The sequence below is a fragment of the Erpetoichthys calabaricus genome, chromosome 7 (genome assembly GCF_900747795.2).
Source record: "Erpetoichthys calabaricus chromosome 7, fErpCal1.3, whole genome shotgun sequence".
Classification (NCBI taxonomy): Eukaryota; Metazoa; Chordata; class Cladistia; order Polypteriformes; family Polypteridae; genus Erpetoichthys; species Erpetoichthys calabaricus.
In genome coordinates this window covers 25,063,673-25,084,808 of record NC_041400.2, presented here as the reverse complement: position 1 = coordinate 25,084,808, position 21,136 = coordinate 25,063,673, and the positions used below count along the sequence as shown (strand labels likewise).

At 38.0% G+C, this 21,136-nt stretch overlaps 1 protein-coding gene across 2 annotated transcripts in view; it reads right to left on the bottom strand.

Annotated features, from left to right (window-relative positions):
• Positions 1 to 14,024, bottom strand: part of LOC114654411 (endoplasmic reticulum metallopeptidase 1-like) — a 32,788-nt gene extending 18,764 nt beyond the window's left edge. The window contains exons 1-4 of one of the 2 annotated variants that reach the window (XM_028804956.2): positions 13,514 to 14,024; positions 7,312 to 7,616; positions 6,178 to 6,305; positions 4,688 to 4,793 (exon numbers count right to left, since the gene is read on the bottom strand). In XM_028804956.2, coding sequence (XP_028660789.2) covers positions 4,688 to 4,793; positions 6,178 to 6,305; positions 7,312 to 7,616; positions 13,514 to 13,785 — 811 coding nt within the window. In that variant the 5' untranslated portion in view covers positions 13,786 to 14,024. Of the gene's footprint in view, positions 1 to 4,687; positions 4,794 to 6,177; positions 6,306 to 7,311; positions 7,617 to 13,513 lie in introns of those variants that run through there. The other variant, XM_051930056.1, reaches the window with a different exon arrangement.
• Between the last annotated feature and the right edge of the window lie 7,112 nt (positions 14,025 to 21,136).

The window sequence follows — 21,136 nt, the reverse complement described above, 5'->3', positions numbered from 1 at the left end:
AAACTTTCAGCTCTTCTGTGTATTGACTTTTTACTCATTACTATTTTTATTTTTAAAACTTAGATTTAAATAAACGATATGTAACACTAGAGAGAGTCATTGCACCAAGATCATGTACACACTTTTAAATAAAATGATGTGGATTTCAGGAGCTTGAATTCAGTGCTTTGGGAAGCAAAATTAGCAATGCATGGTGGAACTGCTGAATAAAGAACGATCAAAGCTTTTTAAAATCACTTTTAATCAGAGATAAAAAGGTAAACAATCAATGGAACGCTTGTAGATGGCATAATGCTATGAAATTGGGAAATGTATTTATTTAAATCAAACTTTCTATAAGAGAAAATCAAAATTAGCCATAAAAAATCCCAATTGGTGCATCTCTAGTTTTCTGTGACAACTTACATTAGTATTGATTGTGTTGGCTTTCAACTTGATTAATAAAATAAATCGATGTATCCTTAGTTTGTACCTGCAATCCTAGAAGCATTTTTAGGAAAACTGAGCTGAACATTTGGTTGATGAATTCTATTGGATTTGACATTTCCAACTCCTCTTGCTTCACCCTTAGTCCAAACTTATGCCCTCATTCAGTGGGGTATTTTTAAATTTATAAACACACACTGGAACATATAAACCTGAGTTGTAATTAATAGAGTCATAAAATAGACAAATGGATGAAAATTCGTTTCAAAAGATGCCTGCTGTCATTTTATCTGCAGATTATATTTTGCCAAGAGATGTAGTTATTGCTGGTCAGGAAGGAGTCCGTTAAAGCATATGAAAGATGAGCAAGGTGTGATCTTGAGCAAGCATTATAGGTTCAAGAATAAATGGAAGGGGTACTTTGAAAAGCTGTTGAACGAAAAAATTAATGGGCAGTAATTGGGGATGGGGACCAAAATGGACAACAAGGGAGAAAGTAAAGGAGGCACTGAAAAGAATGAAAAATGGAAATGCAACAGGACAGGTGAGAAGATCCATGAACAAGAGTGGAAGAGCAGTGTGATTGTACCCACTTACCAGGAGAAAGGAGTTAGTCAGGATTACAGAGAGATAAAGCTGATGTCACACACCATGAAAATCCGTGAAATCACTATAGAGAGAATGCTCAAGGAAGAAACCACCATAGGGGAGGATCAATTTGATTTTATGCCAGGCAGAGGAACAGCTGATATAGTTTTTACAGATACAGATCGTAGAAAAGTATTGAGAAAAACAGAAAAGACTTGCATATGGTATTTATTGAATTGCAGAAAATTTATGATAGGGTGCCATGTCAAGTGATCTGCAGTTGCACGACTACCAGAGAAGTATGTTAATATTGTCCAGGATATGAGGGAGTGAGGACCCAGGTTAGAACCAGTGTTGGCTAACAGATAAAATCCCAACTAGAGTAGGTCTGTGCCAGAGGTCTTTTCAAACCCTTACTTCCTTGAGCTGGTTATAGATGTGTTGACTCATGGGATATAAAAAACACAATCCTCCTGATGCAGGCTTCTTGCAGATTACATTGTGTTGTGTAGCATCAGAAAGAAATAAGTGGAGAGGAAGTTGAAAGAAAGGAGAAAGAGCTTTGGAAGATTGAGGATTGAAGATACAGTAAATAGGAAGATGGCAGAATGCTTGAGGTTTAATTTTGATTAAGATTAAAATGCTTTAATCCTTAGTTTTCCCTTTTTTTAAAAAAAATGTTCTCCCCTAGAGCTCACTGTTACTGTTTGGCCTCTCTCGCTGTTCTGCACAGGCTCTGATTGTTTTAATCGTATACTTAACCCTTTTTTAAGGGATCATTTCAGCATTCGGGTGCTGTGGGAGGGTGGTGTTGTTGCTTTATATGGGTACAATCGGTTCTTTTTTTCAGCGATTTCTTAATGTGATTTTTGTGCTTGCTGTACTTTATATAAAAAAAAAAAAAAAAAAAAAATTGATCACAAAAAGAAAGCACGTAAGAAGTTAGCTTGAAAGGAGAACTATTGAAAAGAGTGGGTAAATTTAAAAGCCTAGGATCAGTGGTAACCAAAGATGGAGAACTGAATACAGAGATAACCCACAGAGTGCAGTGTGGATGGACAGATGGAAGAAGGTATCACAAATACTGTGTGATCGTAGAAATAAGGCAGGGGTTAAAGGTAAGGTTTTTAAAACCATGGTGAGACCACAAATCATGTATGAATGTCATGATGGATGTTGGAAGTTACAAAGAAGGGCAGAATAAAAAATTAGACAATCAGAGGTACAATAAAAGTGGGTGATTTCTAAGAAAATACATTAAGTTTGGTTCAAGTGGTATGAAAATGTGATAAGGGGAGACAATAAGTACGTGGGGAAAAGAGTGATGGGAATGCAAATAGAGGGCAAGAGAATACGATGGGAGGCCAAAGTGGAGGTGGATGGATAAAGTAAAAGAAGATCTGAAGGAAAAGAGCTTGACTGTGGAGGAGGTGAATGACCGAGCTGAGTGGAGAAGATTGATCATACACCTTGACTCCACTTAGGTGTGGAAAAAGATAAAGATGAAGATAAAGAAGCTAATCGAGCTATAAATCCACAAACCAGGGACTTTATTCTTCTTTAAAATGTTTGTTTATTGAGAAACTCCTTAAATGCAATTAGAAGTGTTAACAGTTCCTCGCATTTTTGTTCAAAATGTGAATTGTAAAGAACTGTTTTCTCCTCAGCAGTTAATTTAACTATTGGTTTTCTTGTTGTGAACAGAGAGAGAGAACAGAGACGCAAAACAAACTAAAAGCTGAGGTTCATACAGAACCACAGAAGTTGTAAAATGTTACATCCTTATTTGTGCACATTTTTAGAAATGGGAAGGCTCTCCATTTTTTTTAAAGAAATATAATGTTGTGAAAAAGTAATATGATGTTTTTGCATATTTTACATAACAAATGGCCTCAGACCTCACTATAAAACACAATATTGGAGAAAAGAAACCTACATGAACACAAACTTTTTCAAACATTACATTATTTATTCAGGCAACAAAGTTATCCAGCACCCATACCAACCCTGTGAAAAAGTAATTACCCCCATGGTTACAAGAATTGGTTGAAGCACCTTTACCAAAAATAATAATAAATGTTTCTTATAATTTGATGTTAGTCTTTCACAGAACTGTTGAGGAACACAAACACATAAGAACTGAGGAGATTCTTAATAAAACGTATACAGATAGCCAACATATCATACTGGGTTAAAAGCCAGAGAGTAAAAATGTGTTTTTAAATAGGATTTAAAGGCAGCTAGCGAAGGAGCCTGCCTAACGTGGAACGGCAAATCGTTCCAGAGTTTTGGGGCTGCAACTGAAAAAGTTCGATCACCTCGGAGTTTGCATCGTGCCTTGGAAACATGTAAAAGCATCTGGTCTGCTGACCTGAGAGAGTGAGATGGTACGTAAGGGTGCTGCAGTTCTGACAATTAAAGAAGGACAAAACCATTATAAGATTTAAAAACAAATACAAGGATCTTAAAATGGATTCAAAAACGAATTTGAAGCCAGTGAAGGGAAGCCAAAATCGGGGTAACATGCTCATGCTTTCTTGTGTCAGTTAAAAATCTGTTAAAAATCCAGCTCTCTGTTTTTGCTTATGTTTTTGTTGTTGTTTTTGTGTGTGTCATGCAAAATGTCAACTCACTAGTGAGGTTTAGATTCAAAAAGGCTGCCTGTGTTTCATCTGCGGAGTCTAATTATCGATTAACTTTTTTGGTCAGCTTTTTGAATACGTAACTAAGGGATTACCTTTTCACACAGGTGTTGAATATCTATTATAAGTATCAGTTTAGATGCAGCATTATAGGATTGGTCGGGGTCTCTTGTCTGATATTACATTTTGTCAAATGGTCTGAAGGCATTCATTGTGACAAATGTACAAAAATCGAGGATATTGGGAAGGAAGCAACTACTTTTGTTTTACAGCACCATGAACAGAAGAATAGTGGGGAAAATACAAATCTACTCATGTATTATAGATAAGCACATAGACTACAAAAGTTAAGCTTAACGTCAGAATTAGAATCCAATTACAAAAAATAGTTAACACCAGAACCAGCCTCTCCAGGCGTTTCCAAGAGCCAGAATGAAGAGGCATATTAACCATTTTTTAAAAAATGATCCTTGTTTCTTCAAAAATAAATGGCACATCTCATATTGTCAACTTTTTGTAATCCAAAGCCAGCCATTTTTTATGTATATGCAGAGATGTATAATTGCATTCCTTGTTAATAATGATTTTTAGTATACTTCTAAAATTACTTTCATTTATTGGTTTTTGACTCCATAGCTAGCAGCTGGTTCCAGAATTATCATTCTTATCATTCTCAATATATAAAAATGGGCAACTTTTACACAGACTTAATTATTTAATCCAAAGGAGTTCCAAAAATGGCAGTCCTGTTTTAAGCTTTGAAAATGAGAGCTACCCCTAATGCATCTCTCCAAGTGTTGATAAATGAATTAATAAAAATACAATGCAGACCTATTGTGGAATATTGTTGTTACGCTGCATAGTCTTAGGTTGAACATTAATTAAAAGTGCATACATACTGTATACTTATAAATCTAATGTAAAAAGTATTTAAAAATAGTAAACCCAAGACTGCTACTTTGCATTAGCACTTTCCAGCAATATGAACACATTTTTGTATTATCTATACGGAGACTTCAACATCTGGTTACCTGTTTGAAAAACAATCTCCTTCCCTCCAACACCAGCAGCCTCCAGATTGATGAAGGCCCGAACAAGCTTTGCCCAAGGATGTTGTGTAATGAATCCATGACTGGCCTAGAATAAAAAAAAAAAGTTGAAAAGATCAAATTCTGTACTAAAAAAAACATAGTACTCTGTGTCACCTGCTTTCATTTGGATCATACTGTATGTCTGCACAGATTATTTTCAAAGTATCACTACTGTCTTCAGACACTGAGAATATGGATTTGCTGGTTAAGTTAGTACCGCTAAGAAATATTGTGTCACTTGCTAGGACTTAAACCTTTTCAAATGCAGTTGTGAGAATAAGCATATGAAAGCCTTGGAATTTTCTGGATGTCTACATGAATGGTTAATTAAAATATGAGTTTTATCTACGTCACAGAAATTGATAAAATAGTAAAGTGAACCAAATAGCAAACACAAAATTTTACTTTGGCACATCTTCCCAACATCCTGTTTAAATAATTATAGTAAATAATGGAATAAATAAATGAACCTCAATAAATAAAGAGTAAGTGAAGCTGTGGAAAAGAAGATACAGTAGAGAAGTTGGGAGAAACACAATTCAATGTGTGGCAACATATAACATATGATTGTGTAAAGTGTAATCTGCAAGTAGCAATTGTGACCTTTATGGAAGGTGTGTATGAGAGGGATGACATGTGAATTTAAATATCAGAACTGAGTTTTGGAGAAAGTAGGGAAATTGTGATACTTAAATGACATGCTGAGGGGCAGATGAAGATGCAGAGAGATTTAAAGAATTCCTGGAACTAAACATGAAAGGAACAAAATAATTCCAAAAATGCTTCATAGATCTGATCAAAAGCTAGAGGAAATAGGAGCAGGTTATTATTGTAAATGAGGTTCCACACATTAATAAATATGTGTTCTATTCAAATTCAACGTCTTGACATTGAAGATTTAAACAATAGGTTCAGTGAATAACTGCTAATGTAAAATGTTCTGTTTGCCATTTCTTTGATCATATTGTATTTTTCTATTATGTTGTCTTCAGTTAAGATGACATCAGAGAATTACATAGGGTTTACAAACTTTATCAAAATTGTGAATTTTCTGAATAGAAAAAAACATATATAGGACTGTTCATGTGAAGTACTTTACAAGGTATTACTGTATGTCTGAACCAAAGTGCCAGTACATAAAGCAAAGGCTTTGAATACATGAGAATTACAGAATGTGTACATTTATGTCATGAATGGGGAAAAAAAACACTTTGAGTAGCATTGGTTGCATGCAATAAAGTGAGAACACTAATCACATCCTTAAATTCTTCTTCATGCAACAAACCCCTAAGGACATGTGCAGATCAAACAGTAAAGAAGGCACACACCATTTTTCAAGTTGGTCTATAGTGATTCCGTTTGACTTTCTGTCATGTATCCTTTCCCTTTAACACTGGATTTGCTTGAAATATTTTCAAAGTTTCTTTTACCTGCAGTATATTTTCTTCTGCTCCATTGAAAAGAAATATAATGCCGTGCTTTAGTGGGGTAGACAGGCTAGACAGAGAACGAAGAACTTCAAGCATAACTGAGCAACTGACGGCATCATCGCAAGCACCTAAATAAACACAAATAAATTAAATAACAAGATAATGGATTGATTAATTAGTGGACCATAGTTAGCAATTCTTCTAACACAGTCTTACACTAATTAGAATAAATGTGACAAATTTAAGACTGCATGGACAAACTAATGTGGAACGGTTTATCAGCACATATTAATTTCAAGATCTTTTTAAATAAATGTTTCTAATGTTTTTTATTTATTTTATAAAACACCAATGTATATATGTTACATAAATTTATAGTTATTTTTAAAATGCCCCTAAAACTTGCATCAATTAAAACCTTCTAAGTGATGCAGAACTCATGATCACAGTGAAAAGTCTAATAGTACAACAAGTGATCTGTCTTAAGTGAAAGATTACAAGATGAAAAAAATTGCCTAATAAACTAGACCACACAATCGCTTTAAAACACACGTGACTGACTGTTATATTAATTGGTGGATGGTTCTTTCAAATATTCAGTTTCCAAAGTGCAGCAATGCAGTAAAATGTAATGTAGGTCAGTATGCAGCATATTGTTCATTCCATCATTAGATCTTCCCTTGCACTCTTTGCTGCCTGAATAGGCTCTGACCCCCCACAAGCCTGAAATGGATTAAAACTACTGCTTATCCAGAACAGGACATGCCAGCTGAAGTTATTTGGGCATGTAGTTAGAAAGCCTACTGGGCAACTCTCACTGGAGGGTGTACCAGGCATGGACCTCCTGGGAGAGAACTCGGGACATGCCAGAGGATTCTTTCTCTCTGTCACACTCTCTGGCATGGAAACATCTAGGAATTGACACCACTGCTAACAATACTAGCAAACTGAAAACTAAAAAAAGATAAATAACTGCCTCATTCTAATCCAATACTCAGATGTCAGCAAATCCAGTCTATTCTCATGGGACACATAAAGAAATGAACACAATGGATAGCCCCACACAAAAAAATCCCTACATGTGCCAGACCTTTTTATACCCATCACTCAATGACAGAAAGGACAATTGGATACCTGGGCTGTTTGCCACAGAATCAAAATGACAGTTTGCCAGCAATGCATGTTTGGCTCCTCCTTGTGGCTCCAGCTTGACAGCAACATTTGTGACTTTATCATAATAACTAGTAAATCCACCGAGAAAGTCAATACTGAAGGATCCCGTTGGCTTTTGCACATCCACTGTAATCGTGTGCACGTTTTGATTACTTTTATCTTTGATCATCTCGATTTGGCTGAGGAGATAGTTCACTGTTAAGATTTCATTTTGTGGACTCCCAACAGGCCTGGGTCCGAATGCTGTAATGGTCACAAGATGTTTCCTGTAAAAAAACAGTAAATGAAAAGGAACATCAACACTATGTATAATAAAATGATATAAGGCATAAAAATATCTTTTCAAGTAAAAAAAAAAAAAAAAAAATCAGGAAATTGTTTATAGAATGCTAATATTTTTCATTAGATGATATGCTACAAGAAAATATTCTCATATTTATGTATCGTAGTCTGGGTTGGACTTGCAGGAAACAGAAGCAGACACAAGGTATGTGCTTGGAGGGAATAAACAGGGCAAGATTTATACTGTATGTGTATTTGTGCATGCGATTTAATTATTAAAACAAAAGTAGTGCGAGTACAAGAACTAGTGGAAGCCTGGGTATTCAATGGCTGAATGTTATCTAAAGTAATAGACTGCAGCTGACATGAATAAAAAAATATTCAATTTCTAAACTAAAATGTGCTTCAACATGTATAATGTATCTATCTATCTATATTAATATAATATATATATATTTTCATGGCATTCGTAGTCTGAATCACAATCTGATTGTATGGGTGGTTACCTAGCAGGTAACGCTTGTGGTTGGTCTGCAAGCTGGCAAACATCCGCCACGGTGCCCTCTTTCAGTTGCGAGAAGCACATCATAGAATGTTGCAAAATTTTTACTGTCAAATAATGCAAAGAGTACGCGACACGTGTTTCGCCCTAATTCTGGGCTCATCAGGCGTACACACTCACTGCATGAATGTAATTACCCCAATCTACAGTGGGGCAAAAAAGTATTTAGTCAGCCACCAATTGTGCAAGTTCTCCCACTTAAAAAGATGAGAGAAGCCTGTAATTTTCACCATAGGTATACCTCAACTATGAGAGACAAAATGAGAATAAAAAAATCCAGAAAATCACATTGTCTGATTTTTGAAGAATTTGTTTGCAAATTATGGTAGAAAAAAAGAATTTGGTCAATAACAAAAGTTCATCTCAATACTTTGTTATATACCCTTTGTTGGCAATGACAGAGGTCAAACGTTTTCTGTAAGTCTTCACAAGGTTTTCACACACCGTTGCTGGTATTTTGGCCCATTCCTCCATGCAGATCTCCTCTAGAGCAGTGATGTTTTGGGGCTGTCTCTGGGCAACACGGACTTTCAACTCCCTCCAAAGATTTTCTATGGGGTTGAGATCTGGACTCTGGCTAGGCCACTCCAGGACCTTGAAATGCTTCTTACGAAGTCACTCCTTCGTTACCCGGGCAGTGTGTTTGGGATCATTGTCATGCTAAAAGACCCAGCCATGTTTCATCTTCAATGCCCTTCCTGATGGAAGGAGGTTTTCACTCAAAATCTGACGATACATGGCCCCATTCATTCTTTCCTTTACACGGATTAGTTGTCCTGGTCCCTTTGCAGAAAAAAAGCCCCAAAGCATGATATTTCCACCCCCATGCTTTACAGTAGGTATGGTGTTCTTTGGATGCAACTCAGCATTCTTTCTCCTCCAAACACGATGAGTAGTTTTTTCATCTGACCATATGACATTCTCCCAGTCCTCTTCTGGATCATCCAAATGCTCTCTAGCAAACTTCAGACGGGCCTGCACATGTACTGGCTTATGCATGGGGACACATCTGGCACTGCAGGATTGGAGTCCCTGGCGGCGTAGTGTGTTACTGATGGTAGCCTTTGTTACTTTGGTCCCAGCTCTCTGCAGGTCATTCACTAGGTCCCCCCCGTGTGGTTCTGGGATTTTTGCTCACCGTTCTTGTGATCATTTTAACCCCACGGGGTGAGATCTTGCGTGGAGCCCCAGATCGAGGCAGATTATCAGTGGTCTTGTATGTCTTCCATTTTCTAATAATTGCTCCCACAGTTGATTTCTTCACACCAAGCTGCTTACCTATTGCAGATTCAGTCTTCCCAGCCTGGTGCAGGTCTACAATTTTGTGTCTGGTGTCCTTTGACAGCTCTTTGGTCTTGGCCATAGTGGAGTTTGGAGTGTGACTGTTTGAGGTTGTTGACAGGTGTCTTTTATATTGATAACAAGTTCAAACAGGTGCCATTAATACAGGTAACGAGTGGAGGACAGAGGAGCCTCTTACAGAAGAAGTTACAGGACTGTGATAGCCAGAAATCTTGCTTGTTTGTAGGTGACCAAATACTTATTTTCCACCATAATTTGCAAATAAATTCTTTAAAAATCAGACAATGTGATTTTCTGGATTTTTTTTCTCATTTTGTCTCTCATAGTTGAGGTATACCTATGATGAAAATTACAGGCTTCTCTCATCTTTTTAAGTGGGAGAACTTGCACAATTGGTGGCTGACTAAATACTTTTTTGCCCCACTGTACATGCTGTCAAATAAACGAACCACACACCGTGGCTCAACATAAGGGGCTTTGCCTCTAACGCTGCCGTCCGAGGTTCGATTCCCCGAGAAGGGGGTGCAGTAGAGTGTGTACACCTGATGAGCCCAGAATTAGGGCGAAACACGTGTCGCGTACTCTTTGCATTATTTGACAGTAAAAACTTTGCAACATTCTATGATGTGCTTCTCGCAACTGAAAGAGGGCACCGTGACGGATGTTTGCCGGCTTGCAGACCAACCACAAGCGTTACCTGCTAGGTAACCACCCATACAATCAGACTGTGATTCAGACTACGAATGCCATGACTAATATATTATATATATATATATATATATATATATATATATATATATATATATATATATATATATATATATATATATATAATGATTTAAACTAAAACTTTCCAGCCATCCATTTAGGTAAAGTGCTTGTATAACCCTGCACATTCAACAGATCTCCCACATGCTAATTATTAACAGCTTCATCTTCCTTATCAACCCATTTTCAATAGTTGGTATACATTTTTATGGATAAGATTTGTATTTTTTAATCTTTAGTTTGCACTAAAACCTAAAACCTTCCTCAGTGTTATTTGATAGAAATATTTTTATTTCATTGTATCAGCTGTTGAAAGCTGGTTTGTTACTTAATCCCCAAACAGCAAATTGAATGTTGCTTATCAGGGTGCCCATTCTTATCAAGTGTTTGGCATACCTTGAGTAGGTAACTGTTGCTAAAATGTATTAAACCCACGACTTAAATAAACAGGCCAGGACACGAACTCTGTAGAGTGCTCACACCTTGCTTGGTAGGTCTTTATAATAAATGTAATTACTAAATGCACTTATGTCTAACTTGCTTATTAAACATTGTCCATTTTAAAAATGTATGCAGGCTGCTACTTTCAGTGTGGAAAATGCATGTTTCCTGTAAATGACATAGTCGGGTGACTTAGAAATGAAACATGTTCAAGAAGTAAATGATGAAGCTCTGTGACAAACCTCAGAGAGTCTCCTAGGGTAAGTCTGTGCTGATTAGTAATGGTCAGCATGGGTGTCTCTGTTGAACAATCATGGCTGATTGGGAAGAATGGTTTCAGTTTATTAAAAAAATGTTAGCAATGAGTGTGCTTTTAATGTTGGACTTTTTCCAGATAGAAAAACTTTTGCAAAAATGTACATATGTCTGTTGTAAAGCTGTGGACATTATTATTATTATTTGGCTGACGCCTTTATCTAAAACGACTTACAACATTTGAGATTCAATTGTACTTTTGTTTGTCCAGTTGGAGCACAGGCAGGTGAACTGAGTTGCTCAGGGTCACACAGTGTTATTGCAGAGATTTGAACCCACAATCTAAGTGTTTCAAGTCCAAAGCCTTAACCATCATGTCACACTGCAAGCCCACAGGCAGAAGAAGGTAAACAGTCCGATAAAGATGTCCAATGAGCAGTTGGGGGTTGAAATCAGATGTGTCTGCAAAGTCTAATGCTCATATGACATTCTTGAAAAAGAATTTTAATGTGGCAATTTAAGGAATGTTGTCATTTACTGTTCAACAAACAGACATGCAAAAAAACGCTTTTCAAAATACCATTGTTATTTCACTTGACATACCTTTTCTCACATTAGGTTTTTAAAGCCTGATTTTAGTATTGGGAAGGGATAAACTGAAAGAATGTAAATAAGACAGTGCAAACCATGTGGAAAGACAAGCAGACATGAACAAGTACCAAACCTTACTCATGAACCAAATACTGACCTTACAGAAAAGCAGTAGTTAAGAAATGAAAGATTTCCAAACCCAGATATAAAATTTAAAATAAACTAGGAATGTGTGTGCTGCTATTTATCATACTTAATTTACTTTTTCCAGGTCAAACCTCCAAAGATAAGATGCATAATTTAAACATACCAGCATTATCATGTTTATACATTCTTATACCATTTACATACAGCAAAATGGTCATTGTTGTCTGCAAAGTACAAAATAAATGAATTCCTTGTACAAGGAATCCAATGTTTACCACCATTCTCGGCTTGTGTTTTAAAATACTATTTACAGAACTGTGTTTAGGAATTACATCCATATGTTACAGGTGGGACCTAGTTAGATTTAGGAGAGACTAACTGTTCACAATTACGGAGTAGTATAAGACCAGCTGGTATTGGAAAGGACATAGAGTTTGCTGCCTGGTCATTTAGTAAGATAGAATCTTGATTGACTGATGGATGATACCTGTTAGGAAGAGCTTGAAGGAATTGAAAGAATTGTAAAAGGAGTTCTTTTTATTTGTTATGTAGTTGACACACACATTTCTCCCTTTATGCTATTACTTTTATACTGTTTGTATTTTTGTTTTTAGTATAATGGTTTCTCGGATTACCAGTAAATGTGGCTTTAAATTCAGCTTTTAAATATCGTTTTGTGCCCATTGATATTTTGTATTTTAATCCTGAGTGATGAACATGATGTCAGATTGTGCTAGGGGAAATCGGTAACGTTTAGCTCATTCCTTTTATTTCCTTATGAATGTTTTGCTTTATTTTGATATGATTTGTATTCAGTATCATCTAGTATATAACTTGACCAAGGTATTTTTTGTACTGTGTTCACTCTATTAATGTTTTTTGCTGCAAGGTTATTCGTGGCAATCGTCGAGATACAGGTTTATAAACGGCAGTAATAAGCAATTGTATTTTATCCTCGGGTGATCCTTTTGGCCTTTCACTAATTTAAAAAGGGACCTGCTCTATGGTTAATTAGTAAATTCTGCATACACCTGTCTACTGGCGGTAAAAAGGAAAAATACGCGCACTGAAAACGGAGACCTCGTCAATGACCTTGACTAAACTGCGAAGTCAGTAAATGGCAAATACCAAGAACTAAAGGGTCCAAAAAGACGGAAAGACCTAGAGAGTAGTGAAAATCAAAAAGCAATTGAAGTAAAAATATACTTTTTATTTATTTGATTAATTAATTTACACATGACGGAAATAAAGAACGATCGAAAACCATGTCTATTATATTTACGAACACAAAACAGTGGCCTCCTATAGTAAATCATTTCCGTATGAAATTTGATCTTTATTCTAATCGTACAACTTTCACCTTGTCGCAAGGTTTGTAAAGCACACCACCTTATTCACAAAAAACGGTTTGGCAACTTTTACATGTTAGGTGGCCGCTCGGGACACCCTAAACCTAAACCAATCATAAAGCAGGTTCAGTTAAGAAACTAACCAATCAGCACGCTAAACAGAATCCCGGAAGCTAGCATAAACAAAGCCTAACACCAATCAGAGGAGGGCTCTTACAAATTGATTAGAAATGGTTACGCGGTTACGGATCAAGACTTGTTCTGAAATTAGCATTTTATAGATTTATTTATATATGGATGTATGAGACAAATAAACGCAGTTTTACTCACAGATGCGTGATAAATAACGATCTGCCTGTCCTGTTTAAGTAATTAGATCACCAGTTCAATGGCATCCATAGAAATGAGCCCCAGAATAAAACGGTACCCCAATACCCCAAGCAAAAGGCGGCATCCGCGCACACACCTGGCCCTGCCCGCATTGAATTCCCCAGTGGAGCTCCCGACGATCAACTGTCTGACGGAGAAGTGGATGAGACACCACAGAATGAATAGGAAGACAAGCAGGCACGCCAGCACGCTGCTCTCTTCCAAAACACGTTCGTTCTTGCGTTGTATGCTCCACGGTCCATTTCGTCTTGGTCTGTGGTCTTCGTCCTCATGCGAACGGGAGTCGCTATCGACTCCAGGGTCCACTGCAGCTCCCCTGATTCTTCGGACAGTCGTATCGTTTTCCATCTTAGAGAGCCCAGCACAGGTCTAGTTCCATACGGATAGCGAGAAGGGACAAACGTCTTTACATGATGAGGCTCTCTCTCTCGAGTACAGAGCAACAAAGTACACGCCCGCCAGCCTCGCGCACGTTAAAGAGGCAGTAACTCAGTAGCAAGAAGCACAGCGTCAGTTGAGAATTTCCTTCCATGTATTCTCCCACGTCTCCAGTAGTAGCACTTTTCACACAGGTAATTAAAGCGGTCTCCCCATTATAAAATGCCAAGCGCCCGATTTCGTCCTCATAGACTGTCAAACCCTGAACTGGAATAAGTACGTAGAAATATGAAAGGATGGACCGACAGAAAGAAACCTTACTTACCCAGTGGAAACTTCAAAAGTTGCCCAAAAATGTTTTAATTCAGTTCTTTCCACTCATTTTGAAATGTGGTGTGCTTAACCACAAAGGCCTAATTTGGTTAAAAAAACCTACCCCCATGTAAAATCAATCTCAATCATAAAACCCCTTTCTCTTCATTTTTAAACTTCTTGATGCTCTGCTTTTGCATAGTGTCTCCACAAACCGCCTGCGACTTGCCAATAGCGACTGACCATCTTGTATATTAAGGGTTAAGGGGAAAAAGTATAGTAGAAGTGTTTCAAATATGGGGAGGCTGTTTTGCCCATCCAGTGGAGGAGTGCAGAAGCAATGCCCAGCACACTTTTAGAAGATACAGTGCATCCGGAAAGTATTCACAGCGCATCACTTTTTCCACATTTTGTTATGTTACAGCCTTATTCCAAAATGGATTAAATTCATTTTTTTTCCTCAGAATTCTACACACAACACCCCATAATGACAATGTGAAAAAGTTTACTTGAGGTTTTTGCAAATTTATTAAAAATAAAAAAAATTGAGAAAGCACATGTACATAAGTATTCACAGCCTTTGCCATGAAGCTCAAAATTGAGCTCAGGTGCATCCTGTTTCCCCTGATCATCCTTGAGATGTTTCTGCAGCTTAATTGGAGTCCACCTGTGGTAAATTCAGTTGATTGGACATGATTTGGAAAGGCACACACCTGTCTATATAAGGTCCCACAGTTGACAGTTCATGTCAGAGCACAAACCAAGCATGAAATCAAAGGAATTCTCTGTAGACCTCCGAGACAGGATTGTCTCGAGGCACAAATCTGGGGAAGGTTACAGAAAAAATTCTGCTGCTTTGAAGGTCCCAATGAGCACAGTGGCCTCCATCATCCATAACTGGAAGAAGTTCGAAACCACCAGGACTCTTCCTAGAGCTGGCCGGCCATCTAAACTGAGCGATTGGGGGAGAAAGGCCTTAGTCAGGGAGGTGACCAAGAACCCGATGGTCACTCTGTCAGAGGTTCTCTGTGGAGAGAGGAGAACCTTCCAAAAGGACAACCATCGCTGCAGCAGTCCACCAATCAGGCCTGTATGGTAGAGTGGCCAGACAGAAGCCACTCCTTAGTAAAGGCACATGGCAGCCCACCTGGAGTTTGCCAAAAGGCACCTGAAGGACTCTCAGACCATGAGAAAGAAAATTCTCTGGTCTAATGAGACAAAGATTGAACTCTTTGGTGTGAATGCCAGGCGTCACGTTTGGAGGAAACCAGGCACCACTCATCACCAGGCCAATACCATCCCTACAGTGAAGCATTGTGGTGGCAGCATCATGCTGTGGGGATGTTTTTCAGTGGCAGGGACTGGGAGACTAGTCAGGATAAAAGGAAAGATGACTGCAGCAATGTACAGAGACATCCTGGATGAAAACCTGCTCCAGAGCGCTCTTGACCTCAGACTGGGGCGACGGTTCATCTTTCAGCAGGACAACGACCCTAAGCACACAGCCAAGATATCAAAGGTGTGGCTTCAGGACAACTCTGTGAATGTCCTTGAGTGGCCCAGCCAGAGCCCAGACTTGAATCTGATTGAACATCTCTGGAGAGATCTTAAAATGGCTGTGCACCGACGCTTCCCATCCAACCTGATGGAGTTTGAGAGGTGCTGCAAAGAGGAATGGGCGAAACTGGCCAAGGATAGGTGTGCCAAGCTTGTGGCATCATATTCAAAAAGACTTGAGGCTGTAATTGCTGCCAAAGGTGCATCAACAACGTATTGAGCAAAGGCTGTGAATACTTATGTACATATGATTTCTCAGTTTTTTTATTTTTAATAAATTTGCAAAAACCTCAAGTAAACTTTTTCACATTGTCATTATGGGGTGTTGTGTGTAGAATTCTGAGGACAAAAATGAATTTAATCCATTTTGGAATAAGGCTGTAACATAACAAAATGTGGAAAAAGTGATACGTTATGAATACTTTCCGGATGCACTGTAACTGAATAATTAAAATCTGTAGAAGAGTTGTCACACTCTGGATCATACATAAATCTTCTTCAGTAGTGCTCGGACATCTTTGTTTGCTGACCAAGTTCATCCAAACAAACAGTCAACTTCAATGGTTACTTTCACACTGAAAAGGAAAGAAGGTTAAAGACCCAACATTTTGGCTGTATAGCTTTCATCAGGTGTGCAGCTGAAAAGGTGTAAGCAAGCAACATATATAAGAAGGGAAAGGAGGGAACAAAACCAAGGCAGATGAAGAGAGAAAAGGTGAGAGTAGGTGTGAAAATACTGCTGTTTGAGAAGAGAGATTAAAAAGTTACTCGGTCTATTAAGACCTGGAGAAATATGTAATCTTAGACTGAGAATAAGTTTAGCCTCTTCTGTTTTTCGTTGAAGCTCTGTGAAATAACACAAAAAGAAACATCAGTGTGGTTATAATCAAGGGATGCGAAGTGTTCCATAGCAACCTTTGGAAGGTCTTTGATTTTAATTGTTCAAACTGGCTTCCTAAAACAATCTTCTAGCCATCTCCCAGTTTCACCTATGTGGATTGCTGGGGACTCCCTACAAGAAAAGCAGTAAATAAGATGTTCAGAAGTCAAAAGTTTATATAAATGAACACTCATCTGTGTCTTGTACATGCTGTGATCAGAATAAGCAAACAGAACCCATCCCAGCCTAGTATGACATACCCATGAGTCTAGAGGTCCTATTAACTTAATGTAACAGTTCAGATAAGCTGCATCGGCCTGGGAATGAGTCACCAACAGTATCAGGTAGCCATTCATCATGTAAATGAGCTCCTTCAGAGCCAGCTTCAGGGGAACCTAGAGAAATGGCAAGCCTGCCAAACAATTCCAACCAGAGCAGTAACAACAGTGATTCTTCTAAAGACAGCAAGCTACCTAAAAGAGACATATAAAGAACAAACAAACTATTTGGCACTCCTCAATGGCAGTACTTAGGTGTCATACAGTAAGTAGGATGAGGAAAAGACCTACAGTCCAAGTTAGCAAAGCACTGAGTGCCATGGGGACCTGAAATGGACTTGCTGGGTTTTTTTGAGGAGTCGTAGGAAAGCCTGGAGACTAAGATCATGGATCTAGAATGCTATTTACCACATCAGTACAGGGAGGAAGACAGGATTTTAGAAAAAACATTTTTTGATATATTTTATTAATCCTCGAGGGGAAACTGTCTTTTTGCATGACCTTACGGGGTCAGAATGCAGGGTCAGCCATGGTACAGCGCCCCTGGACAATTTTTTCAGGTTAAGGGCCTTGTTCAAGAGTCCCACAGAGTAGGATCCCTTCTGGCAGGAACAGAATTTGAACTGGCAACCTTCCATGTACATTATGGGTTCATTCTTTTAAGAATTGCTTATACTAGAGTAGGCGGCTTTGGCCCCTGCTCGCTTGCCCACCCCCTGGGTGCGTTACATGCTAGCCACTTCACGTCTCTGCCTCTCGCGTTGTTAAGAGGGGGGCTGAACATACGCTAAGGAGATGGGTTTGCTCCTCCGAAAAACCCCCTCTTAAATGGTAGTACAATGGGAAACAAATACTTTTTTTTTTTTTTTTACCTCCTCTATGCTCGATCAGCTGGTTTGCTGCTGCTGCTGCTTGTGCCGTGCTGCATGATCTGTTTGTCACACAATGCTTCAAACATTTAAAAGTCTGTACAGCAGCTGTCCTCCTTGTCTCACAGGACGTTAGTGTCTCTGAGAAAATCATGTCTCGACCCAAGATTTTTTTTTATATAATAGAGAGAGATGCTATAAATAGAGACTCTCCACAACAGGCTTCCGCTTAGCATCTGTTAATACTGACATAACACTTTTTTTCTGAATCTTGCTGTTGTGTAGAATTTGCATGTTCTCTGATGTTCCTCTCATGCACCATGAAGTATGTGTTATGCTGATTAGCAATTCTAAATTGGCCCCATGTGTGTATGGTGTATGTGCAGGTGGGCATGGGAGAGTTGGTACCAGCCTTGTGTGCCACATTACTAAAATAGGCAAAATCCCAATTCAACCCAGGTTTGGATTACTCTACTGTAGTTCAAGTGTTATGTTATATTATTTAGTGCCATCTAGTGGATATATCTTTAATTGACCGCCTATTCACCACAGCTGGGTCTTTAGGTTCAGAAATGGGGGAGCCACAGTGGCTGTAGGCTTGTTATTGTCCCACTTTCTTAATTAGAATCCAACACACATTTAATTAGCAGCCAATTACTGCTGCTGAAATAACATTTGAGTTATTGTGCAAGCAAATTTTTTGTGCTTCATTTTAGTTAACTCGCCTAATAATAATTCTTTTCATTTATGTAACGCTTTTCTCATTACTCAGAATGCTTTTACATAGTGAGTGAGGAGCCACTTCAACAACAACAACCACTAATGTACGCATCCACTTATACAACCATTTTGGTGACAGTACGCTCCCCACACATTAGCTGTTAGGTGGTGAAGGGGTGAGAGCTTGTTAGCCTATCAGAGACCGGGGATGATTAGGGGGTCAGAATAACTAGGCCATGGTGGGCAATTTAGCCAGGACATTGGGATATACCCTGCTCTTTATGAAGGATACCCAGGAATCTCTTATGACCATAGAGAGTCAGGACCTCAGTTTTATGTGTCACCTGAAGGACAGCATAATTTTTACAGCACAGTGTCCCTGACCACACAGTAAGCATTGCCAGCTGTCCTCACCAACACCTCTTCCATCAGCAACCCACACTTTTCCTGTTTGATCTCCCATCCAAGTATTGGCCGGGCTTTGAACCTTTGATTGCTTTTTGCTTTGTAAACAGCTCAATGTACTACTTTAACTGCTTCATGATAATTGATCCAACTTAATTTAGTGTCATTAATTAACCTAAACTATTATAACTTGTTACTTTAGCCAAAATAAAAAAAGCTGTTGAGCTCTCAAAGTTTGATACAACCATTGCTAAATCTTAAAAAATGGGACGAAAACCAAAGACCCACTTTAAAATGGCATATGTGAGATATTTGCTACTGTATGTACTATGTAAATATCAATTTATCTGTAGTATTAAGAAGCCTGAAATAGAAACAAAGCAAAATTAATATCTCCTGAGTCGGGTCGGGGTTAAGAGCATGAGTAGAACTGTGGAAAAAATATTAAAAATATCATTTAAGTACTAGAGACATTGAAACTGACACAGACACATACTTACACAATCGGGATAATTAAATTATACACAGATGATGCCAAAAATAATAAACATATTAGAATTACCAAGAAATGCCTAATAATACTGAAAACCGTATCATAACCAGGAGTTCCATCTATCATCATTTCCCAGAAAGAAAACTGATCTTATGCCTCATTCATGTTTGCAGTTCAGTTAGAGAATATGGCTGATAAGTACATGTTGTTCCTGAATTTTTTGTGAAGAAAGAAATCCCCTCAGCAGACATTCACACATGACTAATGTGCTTGGGGAAACACATGCATGAGCACTAATAGGGTCAAATGATGAATGAAGCAGCCAAAAGATTGGAGTGCAGACATCACCAGTCAGACCTATATTGGTCACCATGAACTGTCTCTACTAAGAACCAAGAACAATAAAGAAAAAAATCTATTAGCTCATTAGAGATAGAAATAAAGTGACAATCAGAGAAATGGCACCAGATACTGGAATGCTTGGAGTATTGCAAGATTATGTGCATGGAGGATCATTCAGAATGGTGACTTTATAGAGAAGTAAGTTCACCTAGATTTGATTGATGTGCAGCAATTTCTTATTCATAAATTTAATGACTTTTAAAATTACTAAACACATTTCTTTTGAGATAAGCCTTCAGTCTGAGTAATTGGCAGGATATTGCAAAGTTAACCATGTCATGTAAAAATAATCAGTAGTAGTTTCCCAGGAGTATCAGATAGCTGAGGCTTTTTGAAACAGATTCTGAGGTACAAAATGTGTTTGGAAAGACTGCTGTTTGGGCTAATCTGCAGTGTTTCTGGGCTACTTTAAGGTCAAAATGTACACTTTACGGACTCAAATCTCTCTTGAGGTCTCACTATTTTAAATGATACCTTGTATCCTCTAATAATAATAATAAATTACAGTTATATAGCACTTTTCTCCAGAGCTGTGGAGTCGGAGTCGACTTGGGTACCTGGAGTTGGGGTCGAAGCCAGAAAAAATGTACAGACTCCGACTCCTAATAAAAAAAAAAATACAGCAAGTTCAAATGTCCCATTTCAGAAACAATAGTCATAATTAAGTACTTCTCAGATGTAAGAATAAAGCCCAGTGCATAATTGTTACTACTAGTGTGAAGTTCAGCTGAGCTATTATACAATCTGACATTCACATATTGTAATCTGGATTATGGTGCATTACAAAAAGTGTTTTCATTTTATTTCAGATATAATGTTTTTAACAAGTTAATTTGAGTGTAAACAAGTGTAATGATGTAGGTGGAGGTGTGTGCTGTGGCCTGATGTGTGTTCAGGGGTTCTTGTCTTTAGTTTAAACTGGCCAATACGGTAGAGAGTCAGCTTCCTAGCCAGTAGTTCTGTGGTTAAATGACGTGTATGGTGCCTTCCCTCAATCAACATGGAAAATACATTAGCATATTAAAAACAGAGAAGTCAGAGTCAGAAGTACCAGAAACTAAGGAGTCGGAGTCAGAGTTGTAGGATTTATCTACCGACTCCACAGCCCTGCCTCAGCTGCCTGGAATTTTTTGGTCATCCAAGTGCTTTTTTGACTCTTGCTGCTCTCAATTTATTGTGCTCTTTTTTTAAAGGCTCCATCTCTGTCATGCAGTCGTTGAATCCTTCCCATACTTTATCAAATATTGTTAATTTCCATTGACTGTGAACTTTACACTTTCTTGCATGCATCCCACTTTTGCACAATGCGTCTGCTAAAAGTGTATGCTAAATAAATAATAATACAGAAAACAAATGCTGACACATTAAAACATTTTCATTCAAGGATTAAATCAGTATTGCACAA